At 31.4% G+C, this 13233-nt stretch overlaps 1 protein-coding gene across 2 annotated transcripts in view; it reads right to left on the reverse strand.

The window, feature by feature from the left end:
• LOC106459748 (intraflagellar transport protein 57 homolog) overlaps nt 1–13233 on the reverse strand; it is a 20045-nt gene continuing 6812 nt past the window's right edge. For both annotated transcript variants that reach the window (XM_013919405.2, XM_022386286.1), the window contains exons 6-11: nt 12741–12834; nt 12420–12494; nt 8819–8941; nt 6122–6388; nt 3958–4024; nt 1–2406 (exon numbers count right to left, since the gene is read on the reverse strand). In XM_013919405.2, the coding sequence (XP_013774859.1) occupies nt 2228–2406; nt 3958–4024; nt 6122–6388; nt 8819–8941; nt 12420–12494; nt 12741–12834 (805 nt within the window). In that variant the 3' untranslated portion in view covers nt 1–2227. The remainder of the gene's footprint in view (nt 2407–3957; nt 4025–6121; nt 6389–8818; nt 8942–12419; nt 12495–12740; nt 12835–13233) is intronic.

Raw genomic sequence — 13233 nt, forward strand, 5'->3', positions numbered from 1 at the left:
GCATACAGAATTTTTTATTCAATGCAAAATATTATGAAGGTTGATGACAAAAATTAGTAAAGAAGTGATGCATGAATTACAAGTTTGTACAATTACTTATTCTGTTCCACTTCGTTAGTATATGACGTTCCTTGTTCCTGCTAAGGTGCTTTAAATACGACTTGAAGAACAGGCAACATTGCCACTGTATTGTGTTTATGCAAGATAAAATATATTTCAAAGTATCTAATTTAGTAAACCATCTGTCCCTTCTTCAACAGGTAACTAAATTCCTATAACCTCTATTATCAAACTTTTAATAAAAATAGTTTATTTGGAAGAATATGCTTTACATCACGTTAAGTTCGGCCAATATTATTGAACATTTGAGTACTGTTTTACTGGTATTTCATAACACAAAAATATTTCACTAAAAACAGTGTTTAGAGGTAAGGCAAATAGGACAATATAACTTTAAAAAAAATTTACATTCAATATCAAGTTATTTTGTGACACAATTCTATACAGCAGGAAAATAACATCATATAACTCAGATTTTGATTATATAACAATGCTTTGACAATCTTAGTCAAAAGCATTATCTTAACAATGGCAGACTTCCCACTCAAATCTTATAGTACGTAGATCGTGCTATAACAATACAGATTTTTGTAAGCTATTAAGCAACAAAAACTAGGTTTTCCAGCAAAGTGTTTTGGCTATAAATAACCTATACTACTCACATTAAACACAACCATGTTGAAAATAAAACAGTCCAGTGATCTAGATGCAAAGACAAGATTTCCAGATTTATACACTACTTATGTAAATTTGATGAAAATCAATTTGATTAAACTGTGACAAAAATATGGATTTTTATAGAGGAAGTGATAGGCCTGCAATGATCTTACAGCTCTTTGGCATTTTTTACATGTCTGGCTCACAAACTCCGACATTTTGACAATACTTAGCCAAGTCCAGTAGTTTGTTCGGCCATGCAGGAAATTGGGGGCAAACAAGAAGTTGCTGCATATTCTCGTGTAACTCGTATTTAAACAATAAGATTATCTTCCCGATCTCGCTTGAAATCACAATTCTCAGCAAGGTTTTCACAAGTAAATGGGTTTCATGTTATACACGATATCGTGAACGCAAATGTAGCTGTAAAACTCTGTGAAGGAGTAGACAAGCGTGTCTAAATGAATCCATACCACCCCCTTCTGACATTTACAGGGCATCTTTCTCAGTTTCTTCCCTTATTAACTTGATTGTACACACTGCTGAACCCAAAGTATTATGGTTATTAACAATACTGGATTAACATCAGTGAAGTAAATAACTACTATTAATGTTTATCCACGGTAAATTGTACAATTCCTAGCGTGTGTGTGTGTGAAGACTTTCAAAAAGTTAATCATCACACAAATATGTGAAACTATACTAAGATAACAAGCTTCAACAGGATTTGCATTCTTTATTACACAGTATAAAATAACAATGTTTATTAAAGAACTAAAAATGTACATTTAATCACCTGCCTTTTTAGTGATTTGGAGTGTGTATTACTGGAAAACTTCGGAATAAAATCGTTTCGCTTCAAATGAATTTTCAACTCGTTATTTAAGAAAATACAGCTGACTGAAAGCTTAAAAAAAATTACACCAGTAACCTTACACAGAAAACTTATATTAGTTATAATGCAGAAAACCCATATTCTCATGAGTTCATTATTACATTGTGATAGAATGGAACGGTTTTTAAACAGATTTTGGTAACTCGGATGTGGGAAGAGTTTCTAAAAAGGTATACAAACCTGTACTGGCAGTTTTAGCCAGAACAAAACCAAGAGTAAAAGTATTGATAAAACAAACAACCCAATAACACTTGAACTTGGTTTATCTGACCTCTTTTTTTTTTTTTCATTTCATACCGGGGTCATTTTTTTTTAAATATTTGCCTGGCCTTACAGTGATTTATTACACAAGCCTACTACCAGTGATTATTGGGTGTTGCCAAAGTTGGAGGGAAAGATCTGTTTGTGAAAGTTTCAGTACTAGCAAAATTTGTTCCCACCCATGATAATAACAACAGAAAAAAATATTACAGCTTCAATATCTGATATAATAGTTAATCAATTTATCAACGAGTGTTTGCAAAAACAAACTAAGTGATTTTTTTACTTATAACCATAGAGATCCGAGTAGCAAATGGTGCATTTCATACTTAATTTTCCAATCTTAGGAAAACTTCAAAATACAGCATCAATATTTGTTACACTGGGACGAGCATTGGCCGCTCTCTGTAGGTCCCCCTTTTCTTTCAACTTAGCTTGTAACAGTGTGTGCAGAGCCACTCCAATCCGAACATCCATCTGGCTGATCTCTGTCTTCAATCGGATAAGGGCCTTTCGTATGTTTACAAGAGGAGCTGTTAAAAAAATAAGGTTGCTAAGAAACAAAGAGAGTTGAACCAGTATACAAATACCTAATATATCGTAAATTATTTAAATGAATGATGATTTTCCAAATATTTATCTTAACCTCTTTGCACAATATAAGTACTACCCAATAAGTAGTTTATTGCCCAAGATCAAGTTTGTGCTTAGAATATTATCAAAGACGTTGGTCATGTAATAACTATTAAAAGTATATAACTTGTAGCTTGGCAACAAACGGTACCAAATCCTAATCTTAAGTCTTAGGTTCCATAAAGTGAAACATGTCAAACAATAAAACAGTTCATTATAGTCATCTCACATCAAAACCAGATACAGTAAACAATATCACAAATAAAATCCAGTTTGCTGTGTGTCACCTTCATCATTCAATAATATCAAAATGCTTTAATAATTATGTTCCATACAGAGTTATCTGTCATGTGTTATAAAAATATCCTTCAATAAACCTTTTGTCAACTGCAGATATTGAAATAATGTTCTCAAAATCCAATTTTCTATGTATAAAACCTCTTTCCCCCTCAAACGGTGATGTGGATGTTAGATGCTGTAATTCTTACATTCGACAGTGTAGTCTGTTATGTACTTAAAGGAGACGACTCTACTACAGTCATGTCAAACTGTTCCATGGATGGTTGCTTTCTGCCACACAGTAAAAAGGTAAAGATGTCCTTATTGGTGATGTTGAAAAAAAGAAATTTAAAAATACAGTTTTTGTCAGTATGTTCAAAACTTCTGCTGCATGAATTGTGTGAATTTGTTTTTAAATCATTTGAATATATTTTATTTTTATGTGGATAAGCATGAAAACTGTTTGCACAAACTGTATAAACTTGGAATATAGAATAATTTTCTTTTAATGATATTAAAACACAAATGTTATCCAATATTTTAATGTAAGCAGAACTAAAACAAAAGCTACTTTTTATAAAATTCTATGTAACCCAAACAATTCAATTGGCAACAGAGGCTCAGTATAACTTTGGCATCTGAGCAAAAGACTGTCAAAATTTCTTTAGTGTGTGAGAATCAGGAATGTGGTGACTGTCGTTCTGTGAGACACGAGCAGAAGTAATTCAGTTAAAAAGTAAAAATTAATACAAGCCTAAATGAAGATTTTATCTAAAAGAAAACATTATTTTAAAACAGAATAAAGTTTCCATTCAGACTTATCCATTACCACTTTTTTAACATTATAAGATACAGTTGCAAACGCAACCAAGAAATGATTTAAATTCATTCATGAAATCATGCTTGAAAGACTTGTTTATCACATGTAAAATGTACAGACCTTGCGATGTCGAACAAATCACCTAACAATGATGATGATCATTAGTGAACTGCTTAATGCTGCTAATATCAATGTGTAATGTCTGGTATTCTCCCTATTCTTAGTTTCTTGTAATTACTTTGGGGAGCTCTAGTTTTTTTTTAATCTTGCCACATTTAGAATGAAACAAAAATTTTGTTTAAAGTCTCAAGTTCAAGTTAATCTAAACGAGTTTATGGAAAACAACTCTTACTTCCATCTGTCATACTTGATCCTCTCTCATCCATTTCTTGTTTGATCTGGTCTAGTTCTTCTGTTATCTAGTGAATGGAGATAAATACTCATGTTTATAAAAAAAAAAGTTTTTTCCTAAAAAATTAAGGAAATACGAGAGGTTTCTTTAGACTTAAGAAAAACTCGTAACTTGAGAATATTACCACTCCTGGCAGCTGATCACATGATTATGTACAATGACTTCAAATAATTTTCATAATTTCAGTTATCAATATTGACATTATGATCAGCATATCATACAAAACATGTAGCCTTTCAGTAGGGTTACGTGGCATTAACAAACACCTGAAAGTGTCATCCTGACAATCATATCCTGATTTCACTACTAAAACTGTTTCTGGTGTCAACAGTATACACATACACTGATGTGATCACTAGAGCTGTTTACTGGTACAACAACACACCTATCAACTGGTATTACCACAATACTAGTTCCTGGTATCATAATTATAACAACTGACTAGTATTAACATTATCACAGGTGTCACAAACATAATTATTCACTGGTGTCATGACTACAACCATCACCCACATCACTATCCATTGGTGTTTACACCATAATCACTCACTGGTGTCATCAGTATAACCAATAGTACCACCATTAAAAATTTATGTCACTACTACAACCACTCACTAGAGAACTATCTACTGGTGTCACTATACAACTATTCACTGGTGTCAACAAAAGAACCATCTACTGGTGTCACTATACAACCACTCACTGGTGTCAACAACAGAATCATCTACTTGTGTTACTACAATAACCATTCACTGGTGTCACTATACAACCACTCACTGGTGTCAACAACAGAACCATCTACTTGTGTTACTACTACAACCATTCACTGGTGTCACTATACAACCACTCACTGGTATCAACAACAGAACCATCTACTTGTGTTACTACTACAACCATTCACTGGTGTCAACAACAGAATCATCTACTTGTGTTACTACTACAACCATTCACTGGTGTCAACAACAGAACCATCTCTACTGGTGTTGCTACTACAACCATTCACTAATGTCAACAACAGAACCATCTACTGGTGTTACTACTACAACCATTCACTGTTATCAAATAGAACCATCTACTGGTGTCACTATACAACCATTCACTGGTATCAACAACAGAACCATCTACTTGTGTTACTACTACAACCATTCACTGGTATCAACAACAGAACAATCTACTTGTGTTACTACTACAACCATTCACTGGTGTCAACAACAGAATCATCTATTGGTGTTACTACTACAACCAATCACTGATATTACCACTACAACCAATCACAGATGTCACCACTCCAATCACCCACTATGATTAACAGCATAACAATCAACTGGGGACAACACAACAACCATCCATGTTTATGTTACTTTTTAAATATATATTTCAATGAAACAAGCTGAACCATCTATTAAAAAGGATTAGTGGTTGGTCTCTCAAATTCAAAATAACAGAAAACTTAATTTTGAAAAAACCACTGTGAAGTTTAACTACACTGTTCAACGTTCAAACTAGCCAATATCCTTCTTCACAGATAATGAAATATTTTAGTAGTAAGAAATACAAACCTACATTATGAAAACATTTAATGACCACATGGAGTGACGAGACTAAATGCTGCTAGTGTTTTTAAAGTTATTGTGACACCTATAAAAAAAAGTATGTAATCTTCTTTAAAAGAAGTTTAGGTATTTTTGGCTAAGATATTCTACATGATTGCATTTTGTCTTACAACTTCTAATAACATGTAAACAAATATATAATTTTCTCTTTGCTGCTGGCAGTCTAATTGAAATAAGGAGTTCTTGTCTTAAAAAAAAATCTCATAGGCAGCAGATTATCTAACTCAAAGCTTTATTTATGTATTTTATGATTGAAAAATCAATATTGAGCCAAGTAATATTGTAAATATCATTTTTTTTTAAATACTAAACTACTGAATTAAGTAGTTGCAATCTTTGTTGCTCCACCTTGAAAAATAAATGAGAAAAAAAACCTATTTCAAAAAATTGGAATAAGCACAAAAGAAATTAAACATATTTCAAGGTTCCTTTATTGTTTTGTAATATTTAAGAAAATATATACAGATATACAAAAAAATATTTTACCCTACCTGTGCTAATGTGCGAGACCTTTCAGTGACTCCACCACTCACAGACCGGTACTGTTCTTTGGACTGTGCTAATTGATCTTGTACACTCCTGTACTCCATCAGCAGCTGTTCTAACTGACTGTTAACATATTTTTCTCTACTACTTATCTTTTCTAACGTATGACTAATATCAGAGTAAAGTTTATCCAACTGGTTCTTTGTGACAGAGAGACTTTCATCGATATCTTTTCGATGATTGTGCATCTGTTCCAAGTGGCTCCTCCAGTCCTTAAATATATCTTAAGTTTTACTCTATTCAACTGTACTGTTTGACTTATAAAAACTTTCACACAAAATAGCATGCAAGTAATCCTCATCAACTTAATTCCAATTTGTCAAGATTGAACTTTCAAAACAGTAACAGATTTCTATCTTTTATAGAAAAAACCTTTCAAGCTAAATGTAATTCCTATTATTGTTGGCTAACTCAATCCCCAAGTAAGACCTATTCTATTATGGCTAAATGTTTTCTAGTAGTACTAAATTAACACTATTCCTTACAGAAGATGTTAACATGTTATCAAACAAAAAAATAATAACTTTTCAGAGAAGATTTATGGTTCAAAGTTAAAACTACTGTTTTTATCACTGTTCCTAAAACTACACTTTCACTAGAATTGAGTCAGTAGCATATAAAACAGCTCATCCTTTCTATTAGGATGAACATATTTAACTCTCTCACAATGAAGTCAATCGATTTGATCAACCTCGAAACCATTTTGTTCTTGTTATAGTTTCCATATTATAACTTTTAATACATTCGGTGTATCTTTACAAAAATGGGCAGACTTTTAGTAAAAATTTCGTACACAAAAAATAAATCTCTTAATGAAGTATTTTTACTAAAGATTTGTTCATGAATATATAGTATTTTTATATACTAGTTCGAATGCTAAGTCATTTTCATGTTAAGATTAAAAATACTTTTCATCTCAAAAACCTCATAATTTATTTGCATAATCTCTTAAACCTCCTATATAAATTTCAAACATTTTTACAAGTAAAACTTTATATTTTATCTATTATTTTCACTACCTTAACCTTATACGAGGTTGGTCAAATTGACCAACCTCGTAACTACCAAAAAAATCTAAATTACCCTTTTTTCTTTCTAGAATGACTTCAAATTATAACATAAAACTACATTTGTTTATCCTACATAGCTTTACACTCATAACAGTGTACATCTATTTATACTTAAATTTTATTGTTTTCTTGCCCTTTAAACCCAGTCTAAATGCTATTGGTGCCATTAGAAGTTGTAAATCACTTGGTGAATACGCATCTCACATTACACTAATGAATTACGTTACACATGAACCTCTTGAAAAATGTTATTATATTATATATATATTTCACCTAATCTAACCTTAACTAACATAAAAAGTTTTCTATTTTTACATCTTAGTTACTTTTATACTAATGAATAAAGAATACACATGAAAAACAAGAAAAAAGTACTTACTTGGTCTATTTTTTTTTGCCTTCGACTATCGATGATACTTAACCGTACTGTTTTGTACTATGGTAGTATTGCACTAAAAACATTTTTTATTTAATTAAATAATGCACCAAAGAATACACAATAATAAAGTGCAAAAAAGCAGATAATGTCCCATAACTATCACAATTTTCCTGGCTTTCTAACTACGCAACAAGAGCCATTAAAACTTCATCTAAGCACGTTGATGTGTGTTTCCCATGGGAATGAAGCTTGAACTGTAAATGAAATTGACAATTCGCTTTACGGAAAACAATCCAATATAATATGTCATTTGATAGACGAAAACCTTGGCTTTCTATTGGTTATAAATAATATAGTATGGAATGGCAGAGAGAACTATTGGTAGTTTCTTAAAGAGAGGATGTGACAAGTGGGCATGACAGGAAGGGTCTGGTTGTATATTTGATGGCTCTGTAACCAAATAAGATTTAAGGCTATAAAAATTATGCATTGCCTGAGTGATGACAATATTATAATAAGTAATTTGCATTAAATTTCTTACTTCTTGGAGGGATGATAAATAAATTAGAGAGGATGTGATGCCTGGAGAGCAAATGTCACAATTCTCATACTGGGGAAAATTATAGATTTTTTTTTTTATATTTCCTTATAAAAGTCAGAACTTAAAACTTATATACTATTAAAATATGGATTATTAGCTAGGTTCTTTATGCTATATTTATTGGTAAACCATGAAAATAAAATTAGTTTAATTACATTTTGAATGTAACTCATTAAATCCTGGCATGCACAGAAAAAAACGTGCCTGTGGAGAGAGGGGTAAATTAAGACATCCAACCCTAAGTAGCAAGTCATATAATCTTAGCTGTTTATTAAGAGCAATACAAAAACCTGATCGGACTGATTTTGTGCACAAGACAATAAATATGCTTTGAACTTTATCAATATTTTCTTCCGTCAAAAACAAAAAAGCACAAACTTATTGATAATAGGAGCATCCATCAAAACAAAGTGTTCTTTAAAAGAACGTCTAGCAACAATAAAATAAGACCAAGCTTTAATAGGTTTTTGGAAAGTTGCTAATTGTTTGCTAGAAAGAAATACAAGTACAAATAAAACAAATCATAAAATGCACAACAAGCTTAACCTATCATTTCAGTTTAACAAGTGAAAAAGTAACGTATGTTACATACTTTGGTGTCAGAACGAACAGTAACTTTTAGCTGAGGAAGAACTCTTTCAACTTCAAGCTTCCATTCAGCTGAATCTGTAGTGGATTCCATGATTTCTTCTGGTTTGGCAATTTCATCATTTAACTGTTAAAAGCAAATCAGTTTTGACAATTTATTTAAATATCTGGTAAACAACTAGACATTCTTTTCTTGGGTTTAATTTATGATGCATAAAAATAACAATAAAAACAGATAAAGTTGGTGCAGTTTCCATAACATTACTGCAGTCATTTGTTTAAGCATTTTACACAGAAACATTACTTATATTTAAAACAAAGCTGTGATGGAAAATTTAGGCACCTATTAAGTTTATCAATCCTACCATTATTCATTGTTTAACTTCATTATTACTAGATTCATGATTAATTTAACTGACAATGAAATTAATCCATCTGTGAGTAGTCATTTGATAAACGTGTGGGAAAAAAAAGGGACAGAGAAACTACTACAAACTAAACTGTTGCTTCAATTAAATTTTCTTTAGCATCACACTGTGAGAACTTTGCTCTGATTGGGAAAGGTTTAGTAATGAGTAATGTATTAAAACGTTGACCGTAAGAAAGAACAAAAATATGTAGCACTTTCGGTAGTTTTTTACATAAACCTCGGAATGTCCGTAACAAAACACATGACACAAGGCTTCTCTCAAAATTAATAATGCAGAATAATAAACAAAACAGTAGTCACTTAAAGCATTTCAAAATTCTAAACATGGCTATCATTAATGTTGGACAAATTAAATCATGCACGGTCCAAAATATGTTTAGCATATTTACGTGCTTACAGATAGTACGAGAATACTATATTAATTATATCTTAATGAGAAATCTCATAAAAATAATTAATTCAAGAGCTCTATTTACATACATGTTTCTTTGTATCCTGTTTGATTACACCATAGTATTCAAAGTGACAATAAGGATAACCCAAAAGTTGAACAATGAACAAAAAGTATTGGAAATAAATGTGGAAACAGAAAACAGTGGGTAGATAATGAAAATTATATTAAGTAAATATGCACAAACATAAACGCATCGTGACATAAAATATGCAAAGTCAAATGAATACATTGTGCAGAACATTAATATTTGCTACACGAGCCCTCTGCTTTATAGAGCTTGAGATCATGCTTTCATGCTCCCATATAGTTTATCAGCGAAAGACTGTGAAGTGTTGTTCCAATATTCTGTAACACTTTCCATTATTCGTCCAAGTTGCTTGGTTGATATTCAACTTTCTCAGCATCCACATAACCCCACATGGCTTTGATAATGTTCACATTAGGACTTAGTGAAGGCCACATTTTTGTGAGTGTTCCATTAGTCTACTTACATTCCAAATAGGTCTTCACTACATTGGCTGTATGCTTGGGGTCACTGTTATGTAGAAGGAATGGCATGGTGGGTCAAAACCTGCCTGTACCTGTCGGCAGTTTGGGTACCTTCAATTTTATGTAAGTCCCCTTGACCAAGATACAGCCTTACAACTGTATTGATCCACCCTCATACATTATTGAAAAGGTTGTACACACTGACTGTTATACCGCTTTCCAGTCTGCCTTTGAACAAACTGTTGTTGATTACTGCCAAACAGAACAAACTTAGACTTCTCTTTAGAGTACTTTTTTACAGGTTTAAACATCCCATTGTTTTATTTCTGATGCCCATCTCAATTTTATTGTTGTTTTGCCTCTTCTCAGCAATGGGTTTTGAGCAGCTACACACCCATCGAGATCATTTTGAGCTAATGTGTAACATACTATTCTTGAAGAACCTTTAACACCTGTACTTGTAGAAATGTCATTCGCAAGTTCTCTGCTGGATTGTTGACTACCATTCAGAGAATTTACCCTCAGGAACTTTACATCACATTGGGATAGTTTGGGTTTTTTCCTTGACTACTTCTATTGTCAAGTGTACCATTTTAACAAGCCCAGAGGCCAGGAATTGCATCTGTTAATGGAAGGGCATTTGGATTGAATCAAAAAAGATTCTTTAAATTTTCTATCAAGAAAGTTGTCGCAAACCTCTAAAATTCTAATCCAATAAGATGTCTTGTTAAATATGCCATTTGCGTTGATGTAATGTTCAGTGGCGGCTTCTTTGTTGTCAAGATATGTAGTTCTTTGAAATGATCATGCATTGGATGATTGGATTCACCTAAGTATATGGCTGAACACTGTGTACATGTCATTTCGTTGACAGTGTTCCTAAGTGTGCAGGATGTCTCTAAGCCATTGGTCTTAGCAAAGCACTTTTTGGATTTGCATGGATTGTTGTTATTGAAGGTTGAACAAGTAAGTATATCCTTCAGTTTTTTACTAGGTTTTTGTAAGATGTGGATATTCAAACCAGATGTTCTAATTGCTTGACAAAAGACAAGCACTTAAAGGTTTATCCACGAAGGATATAATCCATGAGACAGTGTTTTGATGTGGTGGTTTCTTTTTTTTTGCTGTCATTTGTTAAAATCTTGTGTGTCAAAACTGACAGAAAATTTAAAGAATCTCTTTTGACTCGATCCAAATGCTCTTCCATTAACAGATATAATTCCTGGCTCCTATAATACTATTATTATTATTTATTTATATTTTTTAAACATTAATGATCAGCGACTCTAACCTGTTCAACAATACTTTTAGTACGTTTCACCATACACCATTCCATTATATTACTGTATATTTATATTCTTTTTTAGTTACTACAATTTAAAATCAGTTTTGTCATTCACAGACCCTAGAAAAAAGGGGTAACCCTAAACATATGGTAGAATAAATAAACTTTTATCTGAAGTTGTTTGTCATCTTCATTGACAATGGCTTCCGTCCTTCAGTCAACATTGAAAGTTATAAAAACATTATTAATCTATCATGTGTAATTTGCAGTGTACACCCACTTTATCCTCTGTTTCCATAAATATTTCCAACAGTGTATACTTTGAATGGACAAGTAATTTATTTGGACTAGCAACACTTTTTTTTTTAGTTCTTTTGATGCACAATCTATCGACTCAATTACCTAAGCCTGTAGAAGGCTTAGGTAATTGAGCCGAAAGATTGTGCAACTAAAAAAAACTAAAAAATCTTTACTTAATATATCTCTTTCTATACTCAAGTTATCAATTTTCAATAATTTGTCTTCTAACATAAATTTTCAATTAACATTTTACCAAGAACTAAGACAAATAATAATATTGATAATAGTTTTTAAGGAAATACAAAAATAAATTGCCATCTTACCAATTTTATTTCAATTTTTTTTAATAACAGTATTAATCTCCATTCTCATTTTATGGAAATGAATATGTCACCTAAAAGTAGTTTAGTAATTACAGTGTAGTGTAACAATCACATACACAAGAAGTCAGGAAGTTTATAACCTGTAAAACATATTAATAGATTTGTCTTTTAGATTTACAGCATTATAATGAAAGACAAAAGCTTAATATACATATAAAATAAATAGAAAATAATTAATTTTTTAATAGATCCACAGTTAAAATCTCCTACACTCCATGATAAAAAAAAGTACATAAACTAAATTTCACACAAAAAAAAACTTACAGGTCTACCAGATGATATAGTTTTAAGAGTTTCCAGATCCATGATTGTTCCTTCTTCATCATCATCTTCGTCTTCCTATAAGCATTATAACATTATTGTTTGTTCACAAAGATCACGAATAGTAGCATAATCTAGTATCAACAAATTAAGTGTTTTTTTACACTGTATATGGTTTACTTGTAGAAAGAGTGTTTCTGTTTTTTTTTGGCAAATTCTGTCAAAGGTTAAAAATAATTTGAAGATGATCCATGTACATAAAGTTATAATTGCGACTTTTTTGCTGCTAAAGGATTGAAAAACTAAAGGTTTTTTACTACTCACTCCTATGATTTCCTCCTCAAAATTTTCTGACGTAACTTCAAGGGTTTCTTCCACAGCACATTCTCCTTCTTCAGTTTCTTCTGGATAGATAGGCCTAGAGATACCAAATATTTCATAACTAATAAATTAAATTTCATATAACACAGTAGTTGAAATACAATACTTGGGATTTTGTTTAACAGAGTATTTCTAGCAGAAATTATTTGAGGTACTTAAATGATCAAAGAAAAAAAAAGATCACTATCTTTCCGATTATCCTTTTACATCATCGTCAAACCTTACATATGACTTTGAAAATTATTATTACAACTTAAACAGTTTTTTTAAATATTAATATAGTAATAAACACCGGAATGATCATGCATCAAAACGTTCTTCAAATTATTTGAAATATTAATTTCAAGTATATATATTAAAAAATATTCCTTTCATACAAAATTCAAATGGACTTCGTAATACATTGTGATACAAAAAAAAAACAATTGTCTTTAAG

The sequence above is a fragment of the Limulus polyphemus genome, unplaced genomic scaffold (genome assembly GCF_000517525.1).
Source record: "Limulus polyphemus unplaced genomic scaffold, Limulus_polyphemus-2.1.2 Scaffold656, whole genome shotgun sequence".
Taxonomy (NCBI): Eukaryota; Metazoa; Arthropoda; class Merostomata; order Xiphosura; family Limulidae; genus Limulus; species Limulus polyphemus.